This window comes from Callorhinus ursinus, unplaced genomic scaffold (genome assembly GCF_003265705.2).
Source record: "Callorhinus ursinus isolate GAN/ISIS: 27379988/994484 unplaced genomic scaffold, GSC_fseal_2.0 scaffold73, whole genome shotgun sequence".
Classification (NCBI taxonomy): Eukaryota; Metazoa; Chordata; class Mammalia; order Carnivora; family Otariidae; genus Callorhinus; species Callorhinus ursinus.
The window spans coordinates 1,028,083-1,054,360 of NW_027397135.1; the positions used below are offsets into that span (position 1 = coordinate 1,028,083).

At 42.4% G+C, this 26,278-nt stretch overlaps 1 protein-coding gene across 2 annotated transcripts in view; it reads left to right on the forward strand.

Moving 5' to 3' along the window:
- The window catches only part of POU6F2 (POU class 6 homeobox 2), a 485,531-nt gene that overhangs the window by 220,948 nt on the left and 238,305 nt on the right, over positions 1-26,278 (forward strand). For both annotated transcript variants that reach the window (XM_073886904.1, XM_025853180.2), the window contains exons 3-4: positions 12,354-12,445; positions 15,592-15,820. In XM_073886904.1, the coding sequence (XP_073743005.1) occupies positions 12,354-12,445; positions 15,592-15,820 (321 nt within the window). The remainder of the gene's footprint in view (positions 1-12,353; positions 12,446-15,591; positions 15,821-26,278) is intronic.

A 26,278-nucleotide genomic window follows, 5' to 3' on the forward strand; every position in this document is an offset into this window, starting at 1 on the left:
AAGTGGAACAAAGCCTTCAGAACAAGAGGACGACAAAATAATGCTTTGCTAAAAGGATAAAAGAATATGACCTAAGTCTATTAGTGATAGAACACTCTATGAATGCACTCAAGTTAATAGCATCTTTTAGCAATAGATACTTTTTCAATTACAGGAATGCTAAGAGATAAATAGACTGAGTGAGAGAAAAATGGTCACGGACACAGGAATCTGACTAGATGTTTGGCTGTTCGTTTTTTTATAACCAACTGTCAGGGGAAAAAAAGAAAACATCTAACCAACATATGGACATCTATGGACGGGACATGAATTTGCATTTTCTATTCTGGATCCGCTTAATCACTTAATCATATTACAGTTGCAACATATTACAGTTGCAACATGTTGTTACCACTTCTCCGAAGAAGGTTTGGTGGCTCTTGGTAACTTGTTCCTGGGGAGCTGTTCAGCATCCTTCTGCCTCTTCCCACACAGTTTTGTTACAGAGGCTCTGTGACCTCTGTAGGGGTTGCTAACTATGGGTGACACTGCAATCCCACGTGACAGGGTTCCTCTGGGAGGTTTTCCTTCCTGTCCTTTGCTGGGTTCTGCATGACCCCTCTTCCACCAATCTTGAGTTGCACGCAAGAGTGATCGCAAATGCTACCCTTTCGGAGGATCTGTAGAAATGTGGTTTTATCTCAGCTTTAAGAGACTTAAAATGTTTATTCCCCTTTTTTAAAGTGGTGCTCTGGCTACTTTTGCAAAGAATGTGCTGTTCTGAGAGCAAATAACTGAAATGGATAGGCCAGACTCTTATCTTCACGGATCCTCACAAATGGAAAAGGGAAGATGTGGATATGGAAGGAGAAAGTGTCAGGAAAATTGCCATAAATCACAGAGCAAGAATATGGGGCTGCATTTGGCATCAGTTTTGTTGTGTTTTAAAAAGGATAAATATGCTTCCCTTTAAGAATGTAGGACCCGCTCTCCCTGCTGTGAACCTCTTTGCTGGGAGTCCTCCCACGGGTTGTGGGGGGTGAGGAGTTGTCGAGGGTTATTACTGTGACAGAGTATTCCTCTTGAATGTGTTCTTCTGCATTTCCACGCATCTCTGCCCTGACTTCTGTGAGACGGGATACAACAGTCTCCTGTGAGTGTGATGAAAAGCATTTCTGGTATATTTGTTCTTAAATGCCACCCAAGTGAAGGGAGGAAGGAAGGAGGGAAGGAAGGGAGGAAGGAGAAGGGAAACAGGAAGGGATGAGGGGAGGAGAGACGAAGAAGAAAAGAAGGAACGGGGGTGGGCGGGAAGGAAGGACTTACTTATAAACTCAGTTTATAAGTAAGTCCTGTGGGACTTTACTGTGGGTGTGAATTACCTTGGGATTTTGTCACAATGCAGGTTTTGATTCAGTGGATCTCACACGTGGATGGGCCGGGACCTGCAGATGTGCCTTTCCAACAAGGTCCCTGGTGATGCTGTCGCTGCTGGCCCAGAGATCACGCCTTGAGAATGGAGACCCTAAGAATGCAGCTGTTTTGTAGCTAGTGCATTGTGAACATTATTTTAAGGAAGATGAGGGTGTTTATCTCTTAGGAATTTGTCAGAGTCTGGGAAAAAAAATGGGGCACAGAAAAAGCTTATGCCTGGTGGGACCTGCCCTTCACCCTCTTCCCGTTGTTGTGCCCCATTTCCACTCCTCCATCACCCACTTTCCTAGACCTGGAACCTAGAGGTCCCTGGAGCCAAGTTCCACTAGGAAAATACCTGAAAAACATCATTTCTATCATGGCATTGGGGGGTTATTTGTTCTGTCTCCCTAAAACATTGACATTTGATGTATGAGGTAGTGTAGCCTTGGAGTCTAATAGAACTGGGTTCAAATCCTGATGCTGTCATTCAGTATGTGACCATAGGTGAGTTATTTAACCTGTCTAAACCTTAGCTTACGCATCTGTAAAATGGGAATGATAATCCTGATAACACAGGGATTCTATGGAGATTAAATGAGAAAATGTACACAAAATACTGAGCAAAGTGTCTCGCTCTTAGTAAGTATTCAGTAAATGGTGGCTATTATAAGATATTTCAGCAGTAGATAGTCTAACTGATAAAGATGTGGGCCTTCCATTGATCAGATGGATGAGGTCTCCTCTCTGTCACTTACTTACTGTTACTTACTTGTTACATGAATAATAGTGAGTTAACCTCTATAAAGTTTAGTTTCCTGTATAAGTGGACATAACAATCATAAACTTACAGGGGTATTGTGAGGGTTGATAAAATAATACATATAAAGAAATCAATGTATTACTTAGTACATAGAACTTTATATAAAGAAAATATATCACTATCTCTAAAAATAAAGATTGAGGGAAAAGAGGGATTAGTTATTTCAGGAAGAAACATTTTCAGAGTGTTTGTCAGACATATTTTGTTTCTGGAGGAGGATAGGGAGAGGCATACTGATTCCTTAAATCCTACCATGCCAACGAGAAGCGCCCCAATGCTCTGTGACACACCAGTTTCCCCTAACACTAAACAGACACTGTTCAAACAGAAAATGAAAAAAAAAAGTCCAATGTCGTGAGTTTTTCATTAGCCTAAATTTTTTTCTATTTAAAGGATTATCTTTTAAATGTAAACACACCCATGGGGCATCTGGGTGGCTCAGTCTGTTAAGCGTCTGCCTTCGGCTCAGGTCATGATCCCAGGGTCCTGGGATCGAGCCTTACATCGGGCTCCTTGCTCAGCAGGAGGCCTGCTTCTCCCTCTCCCTCTGCCTTTCCCTTCTGCTTGTGCTCTCTCTCTCAAATAAATAAATGAAATCTTTAAAAAAATAAAAATAGATAAATGTAAACACAACTTTTGGGGTAAGAGAGGGGCATTAAGATGCCTTTATTGTCTGATAATGACAGTTCCTGGCAGTTTTTAAAGATATTTTTGCTTGGCAAAATTAAATGCTAAGATCTTCCTATTCACATGATTATTAGCATGCTCCTTTAATCTGACTGCTCTGTGACATCCCAGAGTCTGGGAAAGTCCGTGGTCTGTGGTGATCCAACCACCTGATCTTTGTGTCAGAAACACAACCACTGCAGATGGAGGACCCCAAGTTTCTGCACCAGGGTGGGGAGTGGTCTCTGAGATCTTGTACTCTTTATTTTTTATCAGAAGCGACTGTACCCCAAGGCCATCATTTCCAATTGAAATAATGATTTATTCTGTTGTCACTCATGGTTAAATCATGTTCAGAACATCAGATCAGCAGCCTCCTTGCAGCTGAAGGGCGGTACTGAGTTCAGGCCTCTGGAAGGCATCTAGGGTCCCGGAGGAGCAGAGGTGGATGATCCACCACCGTGGTTTCCGTGACACTTTGGTCCGAGCCAGGATTTGGGGCTCACATCACCATGACATTGCAATTCTATTTGACATCCCCCCTACCTTTCAGGCTTGCGTTTCTGGGTATCTACATCGGGCTGCTCAGCTAAGAGCCTTGATACACTGAAACAGTCTAATATCCCCTGATGAGCCTTTTGATGGGTCAGCCCTGTTGGTCTGTAGGGCCACAAAGACAGGCTTGCTGATACTCCAAAACAAACCTGAATGTTGCTAGAAGAGGCTGGAGGATGGAATATTAGAAGAACTACAACGACCTCTACCTCATACCATTTGAATACCACAGCACTACAGCATGGGTGTTAGGTGGGAAAACGCAGACTAGCTTCCCTGGCTTTGGCCTCATCTTCCCACTCTGAAACACACATGCACGCGTGCGCGCGTGCACACGCGCACACACACACACACACACACACACACACACACATGCATGCATTTTCACCTAAGCTTTTTAAGCAGATTATTTAACTGCTCTGAGCATTTTTTAAGCACATTTAAAGTCAGTTCTCAGTCATTCTTGCACGTTGTACCGTGGGTAGCTAATGTGGGAGAACTTTAGCAATAGGCCAATTATATTGCCCTGGAGTATTTAGAGCATGTCCCCTTGTCGGCAAGCTTGGTGATGGTCCAGTAGCCAGCTGGTCAGAAGAGAAAGGTTGTGGGTTCTTTTTTTTTTTTTTTAGTGAAAGCACCCTGTTCAAAAGTTAGGTCTACAACTGAGGAAAGATATGTGACATGTCCTATATAATTTCCCTTTTGAGGGATGCATGCCCTGGCTTCCCAATTTAGGCATAGGTAACTGAGAAGTCATAGGGAACAAAGCAGTGTTTTATCTTTTCTACCAAATGGTGTCTTTATGTGGTCATTGGTAGTGATGTCTAATAAATGCGCTGATGATTTGTAAGTTCAATTTCTTGTTGGGGAAAAAGACTGTATCTAAATTCCTCTGTGGACACAAACATTATTTTCAAAATTTGTATTGATTTGGAAAAATGGCTTCCCAATGTAGGTTTAGGTGCAACTTTCAAAATTTGAGAACCCTTTATAAGGAAGTCCCTTGGCAGAAAACTAGTAACCCAAAATTGTCAATGAGAGCCAAGGCAGGATGCACTTCATGGGCCTGGCAGCCTCTCAAGGCACACAGGACTCCCCACCCAGCTGGTCCTCCCCCCGATGTGTGGGGACTAGTGTTCTGAGGCCATTGTCTTGCAATTCTTAGTAATTTACCTTTGAAATAGTGTCTTGTAAGTAAAGTCTAATGGGACAGCAAAAGCATGTGAGTGAGTGGGTGACGGCTTGGCACCTCTGGCAGTCCAGCCACTGTCTCCTCACTTCCCCAGGACCTGCTTCCTGCCCCTGGCGCCCCAGGACCCCTGGAAACCTGGCTATGGCTGTGGCTCTCCCCGTTCTGCCTCTCCTGGGGGCCTGGGTCAGGTGCAGAAAAGGTCATCTGCTCAGTGTACAACTCAGCAGATGCTTCCCACCCACCATGTCTTTAGCTCATCCCAGCAGGGAGGTTGCAGTCCCGTGGGTCCACCCATGTGCCATGGTTTGGAACAACACCCTCGGGAAAGAGGAGACTGATTTCCCAGCCTCATACGAGGGACCTGCATTTTTATTTTGCACTGAGCCCCGCAAATTATGTTAGCAGACCCTGGTGCAGGGTGAAGCATGGATGAAGCACGAAAGGAGGAGGCTCCATAGATAGGCATAAAAGCACAGGGTATACTCGACCTTCTCCATGGGCTGGGCTGAGAGCAAAGACTTCATCCCTGGGTTGGAAACATCCTTGGGTTGATTTAAAAAGGCATTGTAAAAATTAGACAAGCCATTTTCAGGTGGTTTAAAATCTGTGTCTAAATGGTTTCAGTTCACTTTGATACATATCTCCATCGTTTTAAGAATACCAACCCATGGGGCACCTGGGTGGCTCCATCAGTTAAGCATCTGCCTTCCGCTTGGGTCATGATCCCAGGATCCTGGGATCGAGTCCCGCATCGGGCTCCCTGCTCAGTGGGGAGTCTGTTTCTCCCTCTGCCTGCAGCTGCCCCTGCTTGTGCTCTCTCTCTCTCTGTCAAATAAAATATTTTTAAAAATACCAACTCACTATAGGATACATAAACACCAACATCCATGCATTTCTTCACATCCACATGTAAATGCATGCATATAGTCGTACATATGTACACGCTAAAGAGCTGACCTGCAGGAGATGTGAAGGTGAGTTAGAGTCTTTGCCCTGGAAGAACTTATATTCTTGTAGAAATAGCAGTACTCAAGGAATAATCCATACCCCAAAGCTCCCTATATGCCAGTAGTATGTTGTGGAATTTTGCTTAAGTGTGTTTGATGACTCTCTTTTTTCATCTCTTTTCTGAGAGGAAACATTTACCGAAGTGGAGACCTTAACTGGCCTAGATATCACAGGAGTTCAGCTCTGCTTTTATTAGATGGATGTGAAAACAAATGATAAAAAATTGTTGCAGGGAGACTGGAGAGAGATTTAGTAAATTCTGAGAAAGGAAAAAAAAATGTCTTTATGCTCCAGCGTACATAGACTAAGTCTGCTGGTAGAACAGAAGCGACTTCGGAATAATTCTGGTAGATATTACAAAAAAGTCTGCAGATAATCAAGTCCAAATAAGGGATTTGTAGGATTTCTTATTATACTTTATTGAGATATCTCAAATCTCCCCTTGACTTCTCATGCATATGTGCAGCCTTTAAATAAATATTAGCCTTGAGGACCACTGAGCACCTAGACCCACCCTCAGAGAAAACTGGATTTCCCTCCACTAAGGGCCGGGGAATTCACCTGCCAAAAGAACCAAGAAGTTCATTTTTCACATGAATGTCATCAGACCTCTGTTCTCCAGGCTTCGATGAGTGAAGTTATAAGTACTTGTCAACAGGACTTGCAAAAACACACAAACCCTTATGTGAATGAATGAGTGTTTAATTTCCAAGTGCAGCTTATTACTCTAAACTGTCCAATTCCACCAGGGGTCTGGGTAGTGTTCTGTACATAAATCTGTGTGTGGCCGGCATCCTAAAGAAATCCCAACTGGCAAAAGCAGTGGCAAATGGTGGCAGTGGCTCTAAAAAGATTTTTATAGACACACCCACTCCCTGCTTGGCATTTTGTAATCTTGAAGAAATTGGAAGAAAGGGAAGTGTAATTGAGAGGGGCCTCTGCCCTGCTTAGCTGGGTTCACATCCCAGCATGAAATAATAATGCCTTCAACTGTCCATCTTATAATAAGAAATCTTGGCATCACCTCATTGGCCGGTGAAAACAGCAAACAGTGGGGAAGGAAGGTCCGAATACCAGAAGAAGCTGAGCTATCCCTGTGACCTTCATGTGATTATGTTCGTGCTAATGCATAGAGGACAGAAACCCAAACTCTCTCTCTCTCTCTCTCTGAAGAAACCAGTTTGTTAAATATGTATCAGTCGCTAACAAGGGAATCTTAGGCGCCAAACCTGGGAGGGATGCCCAGCACAGGGGAGAAAGTGAAACTGGTTTACTCTCGATGAGCAATTCGTATTTGCAATTCTGGTTCCTTCTCAACCTATCCTGGCTTCGTATCCTCTTTGCAAAGGGAACAGGATAAGGCTCCAGAAAAGAGTATACCCTCTCAGGATTAAAGATGTGATATTTGCTTCTTAAAATGACTTATTTGGAAAAGTCAATTCCCAAAAGAGCTTGGAGGGGGGGTGGCTGGGAGCATTTAATACTCTACTAGAATGTATACCTTTGTTACTTGTAGCGTAACTGGGAGGTGCCAAGCCTGGGTTTGCCTTAGTTAATGAAAATGCATTGTGTGAAGAAGAGGAAGCAGAAGAAGAGGAAGAAGAAGAAGGAGAAGGAGAAGAAGAAGAAGAAGAAGAAGAAGAAGAAGAAGAAGAAGAAGAAGAAGGAAGAAGAAGAAGAAGAAGAAGAAGGACGAGGAGGAGGAGGAGGAAGAAGAAGAAGAAGAAGAAGAAGAAGAAGAAGAAGAAGAAGAAGAAGAAGAAGAAGAAGAAGAAGAAGAAGAATTTGCAAAAGAAAACGAACCTGATAGAAGGAACACAGTGAGGTCATTCAGGAGCTCCCACCTTGAGCTGGGTGGGAGGGTGGAACTTTCCAGGCTACTTGAGGAAGGCACCAAAGGGAGAAGAACAGAGTCTGCAGAGTCTCTCATTTCTGCAGACAGTCCTATCCCTCTGGAGCAGAGAGATCTGCAGGCAGCTTGGCAGGTTTCAGATATGATATCAACACCGGAAGGATGATATGGAATGACCCCATGCTCTGACAAGCAGGCATCTTAACAATTAAAAATAAGTTTTTTTAAAAAATGTTTTATTTATTTATTCATGAGAGTCAGAGAGAGAGAGAGAGAGAGAAGCAGAGGCAGAGGGAGAAGCAGGCACCCCGCCTAGCAGGGAGCCGAATGCGGGACTCAATCCCAGGACCCTGGGATCATGACCTGAGCTGAAGACAGACGCTTAACCATCTAAGCCACCCAGGTGCCCCAAAAATAAGTTTTATCTGAGCATAATTCCCACTCAGTCTTTCAGTGTCTCACCATTTAGGGATCCATCCTTTCCGTAACAGGCTTACACTAAGGGTTCCAGTATCTCCAAAGAACTGACTCCTATTATATAGCTATTGAAATTTTTATATTATAATCCCTTTAAAATCCGTTTTCACAATCCTTGAATTACCTGGGAACAAATCCTAATTACAAAATTGACGTATTTGAGATGGTTCTTCCCCTTGCGAAGCTGGAAGTCAACCAAGATAAGATGGAAGAACACTCCGGGTGCAGGCACTTGGCAGGCCAGCTCATGCCCCACCTGCTATTCACGGAACTACTCATGCGTGGTTCCTCAGCACAAAGGAAATCTGGATTTGTGGGGGCAGCATCTACACCACTTGTCCCCTCTGTGGTCCTCAATCACTGCGGGTTTTAGAAAACACGCATGTGAGCCACCACCACCCCTGTGCGGTCCCATCAGTAGCCTCATGAGTGAGGGAACCTCCGTGTTCAAGAGGCTCCCTGAGTGATCTGATTCTCCATCCTGAGTAGGAACTACATGGTCCAAGCCCTGGTCTGTGAAAATTGGAAACTGTTTGCTGGTATCATTCTGTCATATTTCCTGGTCACGTTACCATAGACTAAAGGAAGCCTTCTGTGTAAACTCTAGCTTTGTGGGCTCTTACGGTCAGTTTCATACATTCATCAAATGATACGGAATACACAGTTAGGGTAGCATGGGCAGGAACGTGGACCACACACATAGGGATGGGAGTATATATTAAGTTGACTTGGGGCAGGTGAATGTCATGACCAAACTAAATAATATTGGGGCACTTGCGTGGCTCAGTTGGTTAAGCATCTGCCTCAGGCTTGGGTCCTGATCTCAGGGTCCTGGGATCAAGCCCCGCTTCAGTCTCTGCTCGGTGGGGAGTCTGCTTCTCCCTCTCACTCTGTTCTCTCTCTCTGTCTCTCTCAAATAAATAAATAAATAAATAAATCTTTTAAAAATTAAATAATATTAAATACATTAAAAACAAATAGAATCTTATAAAAGTAGTCAACAGAATTAGCACAAACCTGCACTGTCCCACAAAATCTGCAAATCTCTGCACTCATTTAATCCTTACAAACAGCAACCCTGTGAGGGAGGCACTATTATCATCCTGGACTTTTAGAGGAGGAAGCTGATGCATAAAGAAGTTGGAAAACAAGTCCAAGTTCACATACCTAGTTAAGTGGTATAAACTGAGACCCAGGCAGAGCTTAAAGTTTATTTTATTTTATTTTTTTAAAGATTTTATTTATTTATTTGACAGAGAGAGACATAGCGAGAGCAGGAACACAAGCAGGGGGAGTGGGAGAGGGAGAAGAAGGCTTCCCACAGAGCAGGGAGCCCGATGTGGGACTCCATCCCAGGACCCTGGGATCATGACTTGAGCCGAAGGCAGATGCTTAACGGCTGAGCCATCCAGGCACCCAGAGCTTAAAGTTTAAAAGAGCCCTTGCTTTTAACCCAGACACCAAACCGCTTTTCGTCTCTAAACTGGAATCGAGGTAGAATTTGCCAATAAGCTAATAATTTAAAGATATTTCCAAGGCTTATACTAAACAATAGTAAAGAGTCAAGTCGATGGCAATACCTATCTTCTGTGAATTCTACCGCCCCCAGATTAAAAGCCAGACCTCTCTTTCCATTGAGTGAAGATTTCAATCGGTGCAAATGCCCTGCTTGCATTAGGGCCTGGGTGTGCAAAGCGGAGACCGTCCCTGCTCTACTAAAGCTCAAAGGCACTGCCTGAAAAATGCAGCCTATTACATTCACAACAGGCCACAGAGAACTCTCTGGGCATCCCTGATCTTGGAGAGGTAACGTGTTTCCTAGGATCTTGATCAGGAGGAACCTGCCCAGCCTGTTTAAGTTCATGTTTTAACGTCTGTGGTCGTGGAAATAGGTGACCTCAGAGTCTGCTAACGCACAGCTACGTGCTGCTTCGAATCTCACGGCAACCCTTAGCCAACGTCATTTATTCATTCTGACTGCTGGCTTCCCCCCTCTGGCTCCGAGAAGGCCCCTGACTTGGGAGCTGCCTTCCAACCAGACAGATTATTTTATGGTCCTACAAGGTTAAGCATGATACATGTGTTTGGGGGGAAACGGAGATGCACATTAAGAAGAAACATTACTTTTTGATCCAGGCAGGAGAGCATACATAATCTCCTCTAAAGCCTGTGAAAGACTTCATTTTACACATGCAATTGTGTGGACTTGCCCCGTACTGCACTGAACATGGTTTTTGAGAATCACCAGCCTCAAGACAAGCTGCCCTGTGTTGGGGAGGGCCTCCAGCAACAAAGAATAAATTGTAAGCAAATGTAATCTCTGTAAAGTTACGGGCAACCAACAACTTCTCGTTGATACAGTGCCTGTATGGGACAGATCCTGAACCTTACAATGGTATATCCTTAAGGACAAGGTCCAAAAGTGGGCCTGGTGCGCATGAAAAAAATTTGAGGCCGGAGGGCCTGGTACAGTATATAGAAATGTTTTGAAATTTAAGACATGTATGTGTTTTAATGGTGCAGAAGAGGTTTTCCCATTTCCTGTGTATCGCAAAACTCTTTTCGCAGTCCAGTGTCAAAATCCATGCCCAGTGGGGATGGGGCAGCCACCCCAAATTTTAAATTTTCTACAAAAACTAAACCAAAGTGGATTTTTAGCTATTTCAGAATATACCTAAGTGACCAAAAGAATCCCTTGGGGACCTGGATTTGCTCTATAAAAGTACACAAAGCTCTGCTGAGAATTTTAAGGCAAAATTGGACTTGATTATACAAGAGCAGAAAATACGAGATTTACCCAGCAAAGCGCACCGTTTAAAGTGCCCTACTACTCAAGCATAATGAGTACATCGCATATAAAAAATTGAGAAGAAAGGTCTCGTGCACATTATGAGGAAATTGTTGGCATCTCATGATGGGTCATTTTACCCTTGTTATTAAATGACAGCAATCATTAAAATGCCAAACATATTTTGACAGAATTCACTTTATAAAATGTCAGCAAGTCTGTGTTTTTATTAGTTTGTTCCAAATCAATTTAGAAATTTCAATAGAATGCTTGTAAGTATTCCCTAAGCTATGTCCATTCCTGACTTTCTGCACAAAAAAATATTACAAATTAATCAGATTTCCAGATTTCTGCATAATGGCTTTGCACATTTATTGCTTAATCTTATTATAAAATGCTGTTATGATTGACACATCGCAGTGGAGATAGAAGCCAATTGAATAATATGTAGCAGTCAATTTTATTTGTAGCTTAATGTGCTGAAATATATTTTTCCACATTTCCATTATTTATAAGCCTGTCCCTTTGGAGAATATATAGAAGAATTTGTTTTAAATGAGCCAATAATACCTTCTTTAAAATTTATAAGCATGACAGAATCATATCTTTTTTTCTTGGCTGTCCATGGCATGCCAGTAAACAGGGTTTGAATTGTCTCCCACTTGCTATTCATAGAACAAACATCAGGAAAGAGGATCTCGTTAAGGGTGGCTTGGAATTGGATTTCAACCACCAAGGAAACAAAAGCTACTGAGTCAAACCCCTCAAAAATTGCAGCCGGGTCTATTTAGTGATTTTTGTTTGCCTATTCATCTGTTTATGGTTCCTACCTGCTCCAGTCTGTCCTGAAACAAAGCACACGAATGCACACAGAGAAACTACACTGTTCTAAGAAGATGTGAAAGACTTGCTGTTTTGGTGGGATTTCATTTCTCGTGCTTTGGCATCCAACAGGATTTTGGCACAGGAAGGAAGCTGCATTCCCCCTGCGTAGCACAGCGGGGCTCCCTGGAGTTAGTGTGTTATTCCTACCGTTTCCGTTAGCACCCAGGAAACTTGCTTCAGGAGATCCCTGTGCTGTCCAGGGTATCAGCTAAGGTGACATTGAAGAAAGCTGTCTCTGGGAAAACACATTCATACGAGTTGGTGTCTGCCCTGGGTATGGAGAAAAGGCTTAAGGGTCTACAACCATATTAAGGGATAATATAGATGTACTTGGTCATGTCTCACGCGTTCTCTGGCTTTGGGAAATTAGATTAGCTGTTGCCCGCCTGTGCATAAAGGATGCATCTTCCCACCCGTGCAATACATTGGCACACGCCGTGCAAACTGATGGATCATGCAAGCCTATTAGCGCGACTGATGATGGTGTCACTTTCCCCCGTCACAGCCTTCCCCTCCCGGAATGACTGGCCATCCTGAATATCCGTTAGCATAATTTATGCAGTTGACAAGTGATTTGAGCACTGCAGCTATTGATAAACCGCTCTGGCATGTCATCTGTACCTTAATGTTATGTGACATCACAGGAAAATGGGGTCATGGGCAGTTCCCGGGCTGGATCTTCTATTAAAGGGAGCACTTCTCTTTTGAATTCCAGGGGCCAGAGGAAACCCGGCTCTGTCAGACCCAGGCACTCCTGACCAACACCAGGCCAGTCAGACCCATCCCCCTTTCCCGGTTGGGCCGCAGGTCAGTATCTCTCAACTGCTTTTCCATAAGGCTGCATTTAGGTTGGTTTAACCATATAAATAACTGAATAAATAGTAATGAGTTAAATCCAATCAACTCCAACAGAGCAAACACGGTGATAAATTTTTGTGTGGGAAACTGTATGACTGCATTATTTATTAAATGCCATCAAGGAAAAAAAAGTGTTTGCAGAACTCCTCTCTTTTAAAGGCAATGTTGGTTTTAATCATTAGGAAACTTTTTTTTCCCTTCTTAAAACCCACTTACCACTGTGCCGTTGGTTACCATGCGGTTTTCTAGAAAGTAAAACTTTAATGACTGGAGTGTGAAGAAAATTAAGTTATTTCAACCTTACTATAGCCATTTTTGAAATACAGGATGTGATTTAATATAAAAAAGTTAATGCAATTTTAATGCAAGTTCAGCTTATTGGGTTTGACAATACTGTACATCACATACAGCTCTTGCATTAATAAAGAAATACATTCATTATTTTTTAAAGTCCAATATTGGTTTTTTGCAGCCTGGTGTGGTTATATGGAGGTGTAGAACACAATTATAAGACCTAGGCTCTTGGCTGTGGTTGTTTTAGCTCTGGCATTTAGTGGGAAGCTTTCGGAGTTCACCTGCTTTTCTGGGAGAAGAGGCGACTATGGGAGCCTGTCTCTCCCCTTTGCGGTCATTGTTCCTGCAAATTAATCACTTTCAGCACTTTGACGGAGCACCATTTCAAGACTTGGAAACCCAAGGGTAGGGCTTGGGTTGGTCCTCACTTTTGTTCCGGCAGCCACCAAGTCTCCCTGTGGTCTCAGGTCCTAACGTCTGTCTCGGAGCACCGATGCCTTGGTGCTCAAGGACAGAAAGCCTGGGGAGGTGTCTGCTCATTTATGGAAGCCCAGAAAGGGTTCTCCTGGGAATCTCGGAAGCCGGAATCTCCTGGCTATGCCTTTTCTAAAATTTTCATGCTTGTGACAGTGTGTGTGTGTGTGTGTGTGTGTGTGTGTGTGTGTGTGTGTGAACATACCAGGGGTGACAAACTCATGCCTCTGGGTCAGATAAGTGCGGGACAGACCCAGACAGTGAGACGTGGTGGGCACCTTGATAAGCTGGAGAATGCATGCCCTGCTTCAACCCCAAGAATTCAATTTAAAAAAATACTACATGCCAAACCCCCCAAATCTCTGACCCGTGTAGTCTAAGAACCATTTGCTTCCCCTCTTATCATGATATTACTGTGGGCAGTGATATAACATCAGTGATCTGAGGACCAGTTTATCGTTTTGTACTTACTCTTAAAAAATGTTTGTTTTGTGCTTTAGAGTAGCTTTATTACTTTTTTTTTTAAAGAGAGGCAGTTACTTCATGTGAATTTAGTAGACTCTAACAAACAGATTAGGAGCGAGGCCCGTGGAATCTGGAGTAGTCTAGAACCAAGCTGCATCTGTTGTCCCAGGGCTTCTGCAAGGCCTCCCCAGAAGGAGCTGTGATGGGAGTCTGTAGGCAGCGGCCAGAGAGTCGGGTCAGCCCTCCTCCCCTCATTCTGCAAATAGAGCAGCCCCACTTCTCTGAATCAGTTCGTGCATGAGAGGGCATGGCCAGAAAGGGGTGAGCCATGGGCTCTGGAGCAGCCTGCCTTGACATGATCCCCCCACACCCACCAGACATGGGGCTTTGGGCAACTTACTAATCCTTCTATCTCCTTGGTAGGACAACCGCATTCATATGCCCATGGCAATATTAGAATAGTGCCTGCCTGTAATTCACTGGGTTTTGTACTCTGCCTCCATTTACTTACCTTTTATTTTATAGAATCATGCTGCATCAAAAACAAAAAAGTTGAAACCCCTCCATAAGAGTTTTGTCTTGGTTCCTCCAGAAGAAAAATGGACATGGCATTATGTGTCACGTGGTTCCCAAAAGGGTGCAATGAAGGCATTGCATCGAAGTCTGTAAGACCAACGACCCTTCTGGTCATGTGGCCTGGCCAGCGCAGGAATCCTTCCAAGGTCATCCTGGTGAAGAGCCCACATCTGGGCTCAAATCTGCCTAGTGCCCAAAGTGCACACCAATGAGGCTGTCTGTCCACATCAAACAATGGCTAATGGATAAACAGTGGACACAAACTCTTGTTTCTAATCTTGTATGAACTGAGCAAAGAATGTTAGAGTAATAGCAAAAGACATCTTTAAAAAGATTTGCCAACTTACCCACCTCAAATGTCTTTGTTTTCCTATACTTTTTTCAGAACTCTTAATGTACACACACAATTTTACCATTTTAATGATTTCATTGTCATTGCTTAATGATTATCCAGTTTATTTTAGGTATTCTCATACTAGAAACATTTTCTATTTTTCTGAAAGAGGCGCCATAATGATCCACTTTAAAGACTGTGTAATACCTTGTCGAGTTTAGCACTATAACAAAGTATTTTTCAACATTTATATATTTTTAAATGTAATGCATGTTTTCATGCATTTATCTTTTGTCTTTTTGAATGGTATCTTCAGGCTCCATCCCAGGAGTATATTCTGAGTCAAAAGGGGTTGAATATTTCTGCAGCTCTTGATATAGATTTCCAAATTGCTTTCCAAAAGGCTTATGATTGTGCATATGTCCTAAATCCACATAATGGTGTCACTAAAGACCTACCAGCGTGCTGTAACTCTTTTACATCATTTTTGCTGCTAATAAATAAAAATAGCATTTTATTGCTACTTTTGAGCCCAAACAAAACAAAACAAAAAAAACCCCAAAACAACAACAAAAAAAAACACCTCTGATGCCAATGAGTTCTTTCTGGAACAACAGAGAACAAATTAGCAAAGAATTTCAAATACGTAAGGGTAAGACCAAATGGAAATTCATTGGAAAAATAATATATAAGTGTAAGGTATTACTTTTAAAGGTATTTGAGTTCCTCAAAAGAAATCCGAACCCAATGAAATTTTCCAAAGAAATAAATGAAATGTGATTTCAATTTTTTTTCCCTACTGGTTCATCCTGGAACAGAGCGTGTGTATTTGCTCCTTGTTCAGGAAATTTCTGACCCTGCTAGAAGAACTAGACCCCTAGAAGAAAATGCTCTGGAAGGCCATGTCTTGGTTCCACTGGAAAGTGAGCTAGGATTATCTGTTTCTTTGCAGCCACTTCTGACAGCACAACAGTTAGCCTCGGCTGTCGCTGGCGTCATGCCGGGAGGCACGCCGGCCCTCAACCAGCCCATCCTCATCCCCTTCAACATGGCCGGACAGCTCGGAGGACAACAAGGACTGGTCCTCACTCTGCCTACCGCGAATCTCACCAACATCCAAGGGCTGGTAGCAGCCGCTGCAGCCGGAGGCATTATGACTCTACCACTGCAAAATCTACAAGGTAACCCATTGTTTCTGTGTGCCCTGTAGGGCTCTATCCGTGGCCGGTGTTCTCTGCGGTGCTCACATGCCCCCGATGGTGAATGTGGTTCAGAGCTGCTCCCACTAGCAAGGGAGATGGAAGGCTTGTGTAGGAAGCCAAGCTCCACGTTGTATGTGAATCCCAACCTTGCTCAAGCCATGGGCTTTATCAGTCCTTGTGTCCTGGCATTGATTTGCAACCTTTCAGGTCTTCTAGAGGCACCCGTGAGCACTCATTGCACAACACATCGAAAACTTAGATGTAAAATTATTGTGTTGTTATTTGAGGACCTGGGTTATGATCTCATGACTTCTTCAGTGTAGCCATCTGCAAAGAAAGGTTATACATGATTTGTTTGTGTGGGAAGTGGTTGGAACATCTCCAGTACAAGGTAGACTTCGGAAGTCTTAATTTAATTATTGTTTTCTTGCTAAGTATTTTTAGTTATAAATATTAAACAGAAAGCATATTATTTGGGTTCGTACTTCGTAATGAGAAAAACACACTTGTAGATCGAGCCTTTATATTACGTGGGCATTTAACAAGAGCTAGATTCATTTAACTCTGGAAGGGTAGTTCTTCTGGTTCTACAAAAGTTTTCACTTTTCTGGGAAAGATTCGCTAACACTGATTGATAGACTGATTTACAAAAGACTCTGTTGAAGGAAGAATTTTATGGTAAAAAATGGCCTGAATATGATACGATTAGGATGCCTAACAAAGAGAAAACAAATGTGTTTTGGGCTGCTCAAAGGTGTTTGTTTTCCCCATTGATATGAATGTTAGCAATTAGAAAGAAAAAAAAAATTTTTTTTTTTTTTTGGCAGAGTGAGAGTTTGATGGGGTAAGTTATAAGAGTAACAATTTAAAGTACTTTCTGTAGTTGGTCAAATGTCGGAGCTCCTTATGGTCAGAGCATCAGCCCAAAGATTAAGAAATAAACCACATAAAAACTGGTTAACTCTTGACCCAAACCTTTTTACACACCGTATGTTCTAATATCCCACCTATTGTTGCCACTTCTTGACTTTCCCTTTAATGTTTAAAACGAAGTCTCTCTCATACCATTAAATTGTGCCAAGAAACCTGCCATTCATAAATCATGCATGCCCAGGACACGCTAATGCACAAACTTTACTTGTTTCAAATTTGAGAGTGCCTGGTAGCCAGGATCTCAAGATTAAGCAAATAAGGCAGGAATAAACAAGGTGAAAGCAGAAGCAACAAAGTGTAGGGAGAGGCTTTCTAATGTAGGTGGATGATGAAATCTTAATGAAGAAATGGGCATTATCAAAATGCAACCTTCCATTTGCAACATTTTGTGCTTATGGGAGTATTGACTATTATAAATAAACATAAGCTCACAGAGCTCCTAGGTCATGAATTAATCTTGCTTGGTTAAAATAGATGCTAAAGTCAGAGTCCAAAAACTCAGGCTTGTTGTATCTTTATTATGGTTTGGTATTCCTAGGATTTTAGTACCTGGTTATTTTAAGGGCTCAAAGTTAGCGACTGTGGACTAATGTGGAATGTGGACTTCCATCAAGATTTTTCTCTTTTCTTTAAATATCAAATTGTGGATTAGCTTATAGTTTGGAATTTGGTTCTTTTTGGCACCTTTGGTTTCAGAAAAGAAATCCTAAGATTTGTGTCCTGAGTAAGTCGGTTCAGTAAGAGTGCTAACTCTGTTTACTCCTTGGTGCTTTTATTTTTTATGTTATGTTAATCACCGTACATTATATCATTAGTTTTTGATGTAGTGTTCCATGATTCATTGTTTGCATATAACACCCAGTGCTCCATGCAGTACGTGCCCTCTTTAATACCCATCACCAGGCTAACCCATCCCCTCACCCCCTTCCCTCTGGAACCCTCAGTTTGTTTCTCAGAGTCCATAGTCTCTCATGGTTCGTCTCCCCCTCTGACTTGCCCCCTTCATTCTTCCCTTCCTGCTATCTTCTTCTTCTTTTTTTTTTTTAACATATAATATATTATTTGTTTCAGAGGGACAGGTCTGTGATTTGACAGTCTTACACAATTCACACCACTCACCATAGCACAAACCCTCCCCAATGTCTATCACCCAGCCACCCCATCCCTCCCACCCCCCACCACTCCAGCAACCCTCGGTTTGTTTCCTGAGATTAAGAATTCTTGATATCAGTGAGGTCATATGATACATGTCTTTCTCTGATTGACTTATTTCGCTCCACATAATACCCTCGAGTTCCATCCACATCACTGCAAATGGCAAGATCTCATTCCTTTTGAGGGCTGCATAATATTCCATTGTATATATATATATATATATATACACCACAACTTTAGCCATTCATCTGTCGATGGACATCTTGGCTCTTCCCAAAGTTTGACTGTTGTGGACATTGCTGCTATAAACATCAGGGTGCACGTACCCCTTTGGATCCCTACATTTCTAACTTTGGGGTAAATACCCAGTAGTGCCATTGCTGGATCATATTGTAGCTCTATTTTCAACTTTTTGAGGAACTTCCATACTGTTTTCCAGCGTGGCTGCACCAGCTTGCATTCCTACCAACAGTGTAGGACAGTTCCCCTTTCTCCGCATCCCTGCCAACGTCTGTCATTTCCTGACTTGTTAATTTTAGCCATTCTGACTGGTATGAGGTGGTATCTCATTGAGGTTTTGATTTGGATTTCCCTGATGCTGAGCGATGTTGAGCACTTTTTCATATGTCTATTGGCCATTAGGATGTCTTCTTTGGAAAAATGTCTGTTCATGTCTTCTGCCCATTTCTTGATTGGATCATTTGTTCTTTGGGTGTTGAGTTTGATGAACTTCTTTATAGATTTTGGATACTAGCCCTTTATCTGATATGTCATTTGCAAATATCTTCTCCCAGTCTGTTGGCTGTCTTTTGGTTTTGTTGACTGTTTCTTTTGCTCTGCAAATGCTTTTTATCTTGATGAAGTCCCAATAGTTCATTTTTGCCCTTGCTTCCCTTGCCTTTGGTGATGTTTCTAAGAAGAAGTTGCTGCAGCTGAGGTCGAAAAAGTTGCTGCCTGTGTTCTCCTTTAGGATGTTGATGGACTCCTGTCTCATGTTTAGGTCTTTCAACCATTTGGAGTCTATTTTTGTGTGTGGTGTAAGGAAATGGTCCAGTTTCATTCTTCTGCATGTGGCTGTCCAATTTTCCCAACACCCATTTGTTGAAGAGACTGTCTTTTTTCCACTGGACATTCTTTCCTGCTTTGTCAAAGATAAGTTGACCATAGAGTTGAGGGTCCATTTCTGGGCTCTCTATTCTGTTCCATTGATCTATGTGTCTGTTCTTGTGCCAGTACAATACTGTCTTGATGATTACAGCTTTGTAATAGAGCTGGAAGTCCGGAATTGTGATGCCACCAGCTTTGCTTTTCTTTTTCAACATTCCTCTGGCTATTCGGGGTCTTTTCTGGTTCCATACAAATTTTAGGATTATTTGCTCCATTTCTTTGAAAAAAGTGGATGGTATTTTGATAGGGATTGCATTGAACGTGTAGATTGCTCTAGGTAGCATTGACATCTTCACAATGTTTGTTCTTCCAATCCATGAGCATGGGACGTTTTTCCATTTCTTTGTGTCTTCTTCAATTTCTTTCCTGAGTATTTTATAGTTTTCTGAGTACAGATCCTTTGCCTCTTTGGTTAAATTTATTCCTAGGTATCTTATGGTTTTGGGTGCAATTGTAAATGGGATCGACTCCTTAATTTCTCTCTCTTCTGTCTTGTTGTTGGTGTATAGGAATGCCACTGATTTCTGTGCATTGATTTTATAGCCTGCTACTTTACTGAATTCCTGTATGAGTTCTAGCAGTTTTGGGGTGGAGTCTTTTGGGTTTTCCACATAAAGTTTCATATCATCTGCAAAGAGTGAGAGTTTGACTTCTTCTTTGCTGATTCGGATGCCTTTTATTTCTTTTTGTTGTCTGATTGCTGTGGCTAGGACTTCTAATACTATGTTGAATAGCAGTGGTGAGAGTGGACATCCCTGCCGCGTTCCTGACCTTAGGGGGAAAGCTCTCAGTTTTTCCCCATTGAGAATGATATTCGCTGTGGGTTTTTCATAATAGCTTTTATGATATTGAGGTATGTACCCTCTATCCCTATACTCTGAAGAGTTTTGATCAAGGAAGGATGCTGTACTTTGTCAAATGCTTTTTCTGCATCTATTGAGAGGATCATATGGGTCTTGTTCTTTCTTTTATTAATGTATTGTATCACATTGATTGATTTGCGGATGTTGAACCAACCTTGCATCCCAGGGATAAATCCCACTTGGTCATGGTGAATAGTCCTTTGAATGTACTGTTGGATCCTATTGGCTCGTATTTTGGTGAGAATTTTTGCGTCCATGTTCATCAAGGATATTGGTCTGTAATTCTCCTTTTTGATGGGGTCTTTGTCTGGTTTGGGGATCAAGGTAATGGTGGCCTCATAAAACGAGTTTGGAAGTTTTCCTTCCATTTCTATTTTTTGGAACAGTTTCAGAAGAATAGGTATTAATCCTTCTTGAAATGTTTGGTAGAATTCCCCTGGGAAGCCATCTGGCCCTGGGCTTTTGTTTGTTGGGAGATTTTTGATGACTGCTTCAATTTCCTTGGTGGTTATAGGTCTGTTCAGGTTTTCTATTTCTTCCTGGTTCAGTTTTGGTAGTTGATACATCTCTAGGAATGCACCCATTTCTTCCAGGTTATCTAATTTGCTGTCATAGAGTTGCTCATCATATGTTCTTATAATTGTTTGTATTTCTTTGGCGTTGGTTGTGATCTCTCCTCTTTCATTCATGATTTTCTTAATTTGGGTCATTTCTCTTTTCTTTTTGATAAGTCTGACCAGGGGTTTATCAATCTTGTTAATTCTTTCAAAGAACCAGCTCCTAGTTTCGTTGATCTGTTCTACTGTTCTTTTGGTTTCTATTTCATTGATTTCTGCTCTGATCTTTATAATTTCTCTTCTCCTGCTGGGTTTAGGCTTTATTTGCTGTTCTTTCTCCAGCTCCTTTAGGTGTAGGGTTAGGTTGTGTATTTGAGACCTTCCTTGTTTCTTGAGAAAGGCTTGTATTGCTATACACTTTCCTCTTAGGACTGCCTTTGCTGCATCCCAAAGATTTTGAACAGCTGTGTTTTCATTTTCATTTGTTTCGATGAATTTTTCAAATTCTTCTTTAATTTCCTGGTTGACCCATTCATTCTTTAGTAGGATGCTCTTTAGCCTCCATGTATTTGAGTTCTTTCCGACTTTCTTCTTGTGACTGAGTTCTAGTTTCAAAGCATTGTAGTCTGAAAATATGCAGGGAATGATCCCAGTCTTTTGGTACCGGTTCAGACCTGATTTGTGACCTAGGATGTGATCTATTCTGGAGAATGTTCCATGGGCACTAGAGAAGAATGTGTATTCTGTTGCTTTGGGATGGTATGTTCTGAATATGTCTGTGAAGTCCATTTGGTCCAGTGTGTCATCTAAAGTCTTTATTTCCTTGTTGATCTTTTGCTTTGATGATCTGTCCATTTTGGCGAGGGCGAGTGTTAAAGTCCCCCACTATTATTGTATTGTTGTCAATGTGTTTCTTTGCTTCTGTTATTAATTGGGGCTTATATAATTTGCTGCTCTCATGTTAGGGGCATAGGTATTTACAATTGTTAGATCTTCTTGTTGCATAGACCCTTTAAGTAGGATGTAGTGTCCTTCCTCATCTCTTATTACAGTCTTTGTTTTAAAATCTAATTTGTCTGATATAAGGATTGCCACCCCAGCTTTCTTTTGGTGTCCATTAGCATGGTAAATGGTTTTCCATCCCCTCACTTTCCATCTGGGAGTGTCTTGGGTCTAAAATGAATCTCTTGCAGACAGCATATTGATGGGTCTTGTTTTTTAATCCAATCTGATAGCCTGTGTCTTTTGATTGGGGCATTTAGCCCGTTTACATTCACGGTAATTATTGAAAGATTTGAATTTCATGCCATTGTATTGCCTGTAAGGTGACTGTTACTGTATATTGTCTGTGTTCCTTTCTGGCCTATGTTACTTTTAGGCTCTCTCTTTGCTTAGAGGACCCCTTTCAATATTTCTTGTAGGACTGGTTTCGTGTTTGCAAATTCCTTTAGTTTTTGTTTGTCCTGGAAGCTTTTTATCTCTCCTTCTCTTTTCAATGACAGCCTAGCTGGATATAGTATTCTTGGCTGCATATTTTTCTGATTTAGTGCTCTGAATATATCATGCCAGTCCTTTCTAGCCTGCCAGATCTCTGTGGATAGGTCATTCTAATGTTTCTACCATTGTAGGTTACATATCTCTTCTCCCGAGCTGCTTTCAGGATTTTCTCTTTGTCTCTGAGACTCGTAAGTTTTACTATTAGATGTCAGGGTATTGACCTATTATTATTGATTTTGACAGGGGTTCTCTGTGCCTCTTGGATTTTGATGACTGTTTCCATCCCCAGATTAGGGAAGTTCTCTGCTATAATTTGCTGCAGTATACCTTCTGGCCCTCTCTCTCTTTCTTCTTCTTCTGGGATCCCAATTATTCTAATATTGTTTTGTCTTATGGTATCACTTATCTCTTGAATTCTGCCCTCGTGATCCAGTAGTTGTTTATCTCTCTTTCTCTCAGCTTCTTTATTTTCCATCATTTGGTCTTCTATATCACTAAATCTCTCTTCTGCCTCATTTATCCTAGCAGTTAGCAGCCCCATTTTTGATTGCACCTCATTAATAGGCTTTTTGATTTTGACTTGGTTAGATTTTAGTTCTTTTATTTCTCCAGAAAGGATTTCTCTAATATCTTCCATGCTTTTTTCAAGCCCAGCTAGTATCTTTAAAATCATCATTCTGAACTCTAGTTCAAACATCTTACTAATGTCCATATTGATTAGGTCCCTGGCAGTTGGTAGTGCCTCTTGTTCTTTTTTTGAGGTAATTTTTTCCATCTTGTCAGTTTGTCTGGAGGAGCGTAGATGAATGAGAGAACAAAATGCTAACAGGGTTACAATGTCCCCAGAAAATACACACTAAACAAATCAGAAGAGACCCCGAAACTGGGGGAAAAGAAAGGGAAAGAAAGAAAAAAGAAAAAAAAAAAAGAAAAGGAAAAAGATAAAAACAGAAACAAAAACAAAAACACAAAACAGAATGTGATCAGAGATGATCAGGCTGGTGCATAGATCAGTGCCACACACTAGATTTTGGGTGTATTTTGGCTTGTTAGAAGAAAGTGCCTCCCAAAATTTTAAAGAAAGCAAAACTTATATATGTACAAAAATAAGGGTTAATATGATGAAGGGATGGAATGTGACTGTAAAGATGCAAATTATAAAGGATTTTATAAAAGGAATTTATAAGATAAGAAGCTGGTTGAAAAAAGAAAGAAGAGGGTTTAAAACAAAAGGGAGAGAATGTGATCAGGCAGGAGACTCGAACAAAGCCATACACTAGGGATTTAGGGTATATTTTGGTCTGTAAGAAGAAACTATATCCCAAAATTTTAAAGAGAGAACAACATATATATATATATATATATATATATATATATATATATATATATACATATATATATATATATATACCAAAATAAGGTTAAGTACTATGAAAGGATAGAATATGACTCTAAAAATGAAAAATAAAAAAGATTTTTTAAAAAGCGGATTGATAAGATGTTGGTTGAAAAAGGGAAAAAGAAAAACTAAAAAAAAAAAAAACAGAAAAGAAAAAGTTGAAAAAAATTAACTTTGAAAGACTAAAGAATCATGGGGAAAAAAACATGAATTCTATGTGCAGTGTTCCCCTAGCGCTGGAGTTCTGCCGTTCTCATTGATCGGTAAACTTGGTCTTGGCTGGTTGTTCGTGCTGATCTTCTGGGGGAGGGGCCTGTTGCCGTTCCCAGATGTCTTTGCCGGAGGCCGGGTCCAGGCTAAGTCACCTGCTCGGATTTGCTCTCGGGAGCTCTTTTCCCTGCAAGCTTTCGGGTACAGCTTTGGAGGACGAGAGTGAAAATGGCGGCCTCCCAATCTCTGCCCCAGAGGAGCCAAGAACTCAGGGCTACTCCTCAGTGCGCCCCCTGAGAAAAGCAGTCAGTCACTCCCGTCTCCCCGGTCTCCAGCCGCACTCTGTGCTCACCCAGCCTGTGACAGAGCCTTTCTATCTCTGGCACCGACCCCGTGTGGAGTCTCCAAACCCAGCAGATCCCTGCGGTGTGCTCCCGTGCTGCTCCTCCCGGGGTAGGAAGGGGAGTCTCCCTGGATCTGCCACTTGTTGGGTCCCTGCTGGAGGAGCAGTGGCCTGACTGTGATGTGGATCACAGTTTATGGCAACCCCAAGCTGAGAGCCCGCGCCTCGGCTCCATCTCTTCAGCCGGCTTCCCTGCTCTGATACCTGGGAGCTCTGCCGCACTTAGGCACCCCCAGTCTTTCTGTGACCCCGAGGGTCCTGAGACCACACTGTCCCGCGAGGGTACCACCCCCCGCTTAGCCACTGGAGCGATGTCCCTCAGCGGAGCTGACTTCTAAAAGTTCCGATTTTGTGCTCCGCGGCTCTATCACTTGCCAGAAGTGGCCGACGGAGGTCCCCTCCCCCGCCGTCTATCCTCCCGAATATCACCTCGATTCACTTCTCTGCCCGTCCTACCTCCCAGTAAGTGGTCGCTTCTCTGTTCAGAGAGTTGTTGCTACTCTCTTCTTCGATCTCCTGTTGAGTTCGTAGGTGTTCAGAATGGTTTGATCCCTATCCAGCTGAATTCCTGGGACCAGATGAAATCCAGGTCTCCTACTCCTCTGCCGTCTTGCTCCTCCTACCCCTTGGGGCTTCTTACACCATTTTCTTAACGGCCTAATCTTCAGAAGTGTATTGATCGGAGTTGATGGTCAAGCGTTTGTCTACTGCACAAACACAAGGAACGCTGTCTCCCTTTGTCATCTCAGTTAAGTTGGAGGGCAGGTGGTGAGGGCATTAAAATAAAACACCTGCCGGTTGCAAGTCAGCCTGTTATAGGGAAACCTTCCTCATCGGTCTTAACACTCACGCCCCTCCTCCAACACTTTGTTCTCTAATAACTTTGTGAACGAATCCCAGTTCCTAAGTCACTGTTAGGATCCAGAGAAGTTCCCTTGGGCTTTTCTCTTCCTTTCATGTCTTCCCACGTGATTTCTTGACCACCCAGACCTCACTAGTTTGAGAAGTAACCAACCATCCCAGTTTGCTTGAGACTGGGGTTTTCTGGGGATGTGTGACTTTCACTGTTGGAACCAGGATAGTCCTGGGCAAACAAGGAGTTGATCATCTGCCAGAAGTCCAGGGGCAATAACAATAAGAATTAGGTAAATGTCTTGAATCTCTATGGTGCCCAAGATGAGTGTTTACCACCCGAAGGGCAGTGCCAGTTGGTCACCTTGTCAGCCAGCATCTGACCCAAGGATGATCTCATCCCTTTTAGGGGGCCTACTGCAGCCCTCGACAATCCATAGGCAGTGTCTATGGCTTGTGTGGTTTTCCAGGTTATATGACAGAAGGTGGTGGGACTCCGGGGATGGTGGGTGGCTGGCTGGCAGGCCATCTGCAGGAGTCCTGGTCGACTTGGAGACTGAGCCAATCCTAGACATAATCCAGTCTCATCCTCTTTCAAGGGTGGCAATCTGGTTCATGGGCTATGATACCCCAGAAGTCCTTACACACATTTGTTTGGTCGACAGGGTAGAATGCTCTGCCCCTCCCCATGGTCCACCCTAGACAAGAGCACAGTAGTTTCCAAGGCTTTTAAGAATCTTGAAACCACCAGTATGTCTGCCCAGCACTTCTTGGATGGTTTTATAAAACACTGTGATCCGTCAGCGTGAGGGGGAGGGATTTAAGTGTTAAACGCCTAGTCTGAAATGGAACCTGTTTCCATATGATGCACTTAGCTCTGGATGGGTTCCCCCTTTCCTCATTGTGAACCGTTAAGGTTTATTCATGAAATAAGCCTCCCAGCTGCCATTATCTCTGACTCTCCTCTAGCCTTCCTGCCCAGCCCTTCAGCCTGTCCTTCCTCAAAGCTCAAAAGCTACAAATTTGCTAAAAAAGAAAAATACCGACATCGGTTTCTTACTGGTTTGGAATTCAGGGATAAGTTTTCAAGTATATTCTTCTTTACTGAAGGGATTGGGAGCTGGTTCCTTTACGTTCACTATCAAGTGACACGGAATTGCTCTCAGACCCTCAGAGGCCATGATTCATGCATGTATTTTAATGAGCGCTAATGACATGATGTTACACTAAGCGGCTTTTTTCCGCTCAGGCAGCAGGGGTCCTATCACTGTCTCCTCCTCTGAGCCTCATTCCCAGAACAGCTTGGGGGGCTTGTTAGAAATGCAGGCTCTCAGCCCCACCCCAGAATCTGCATTTTAAAAGATTTCCAGGAGATTCCTATAGTACACTAAAGTTTAAGGA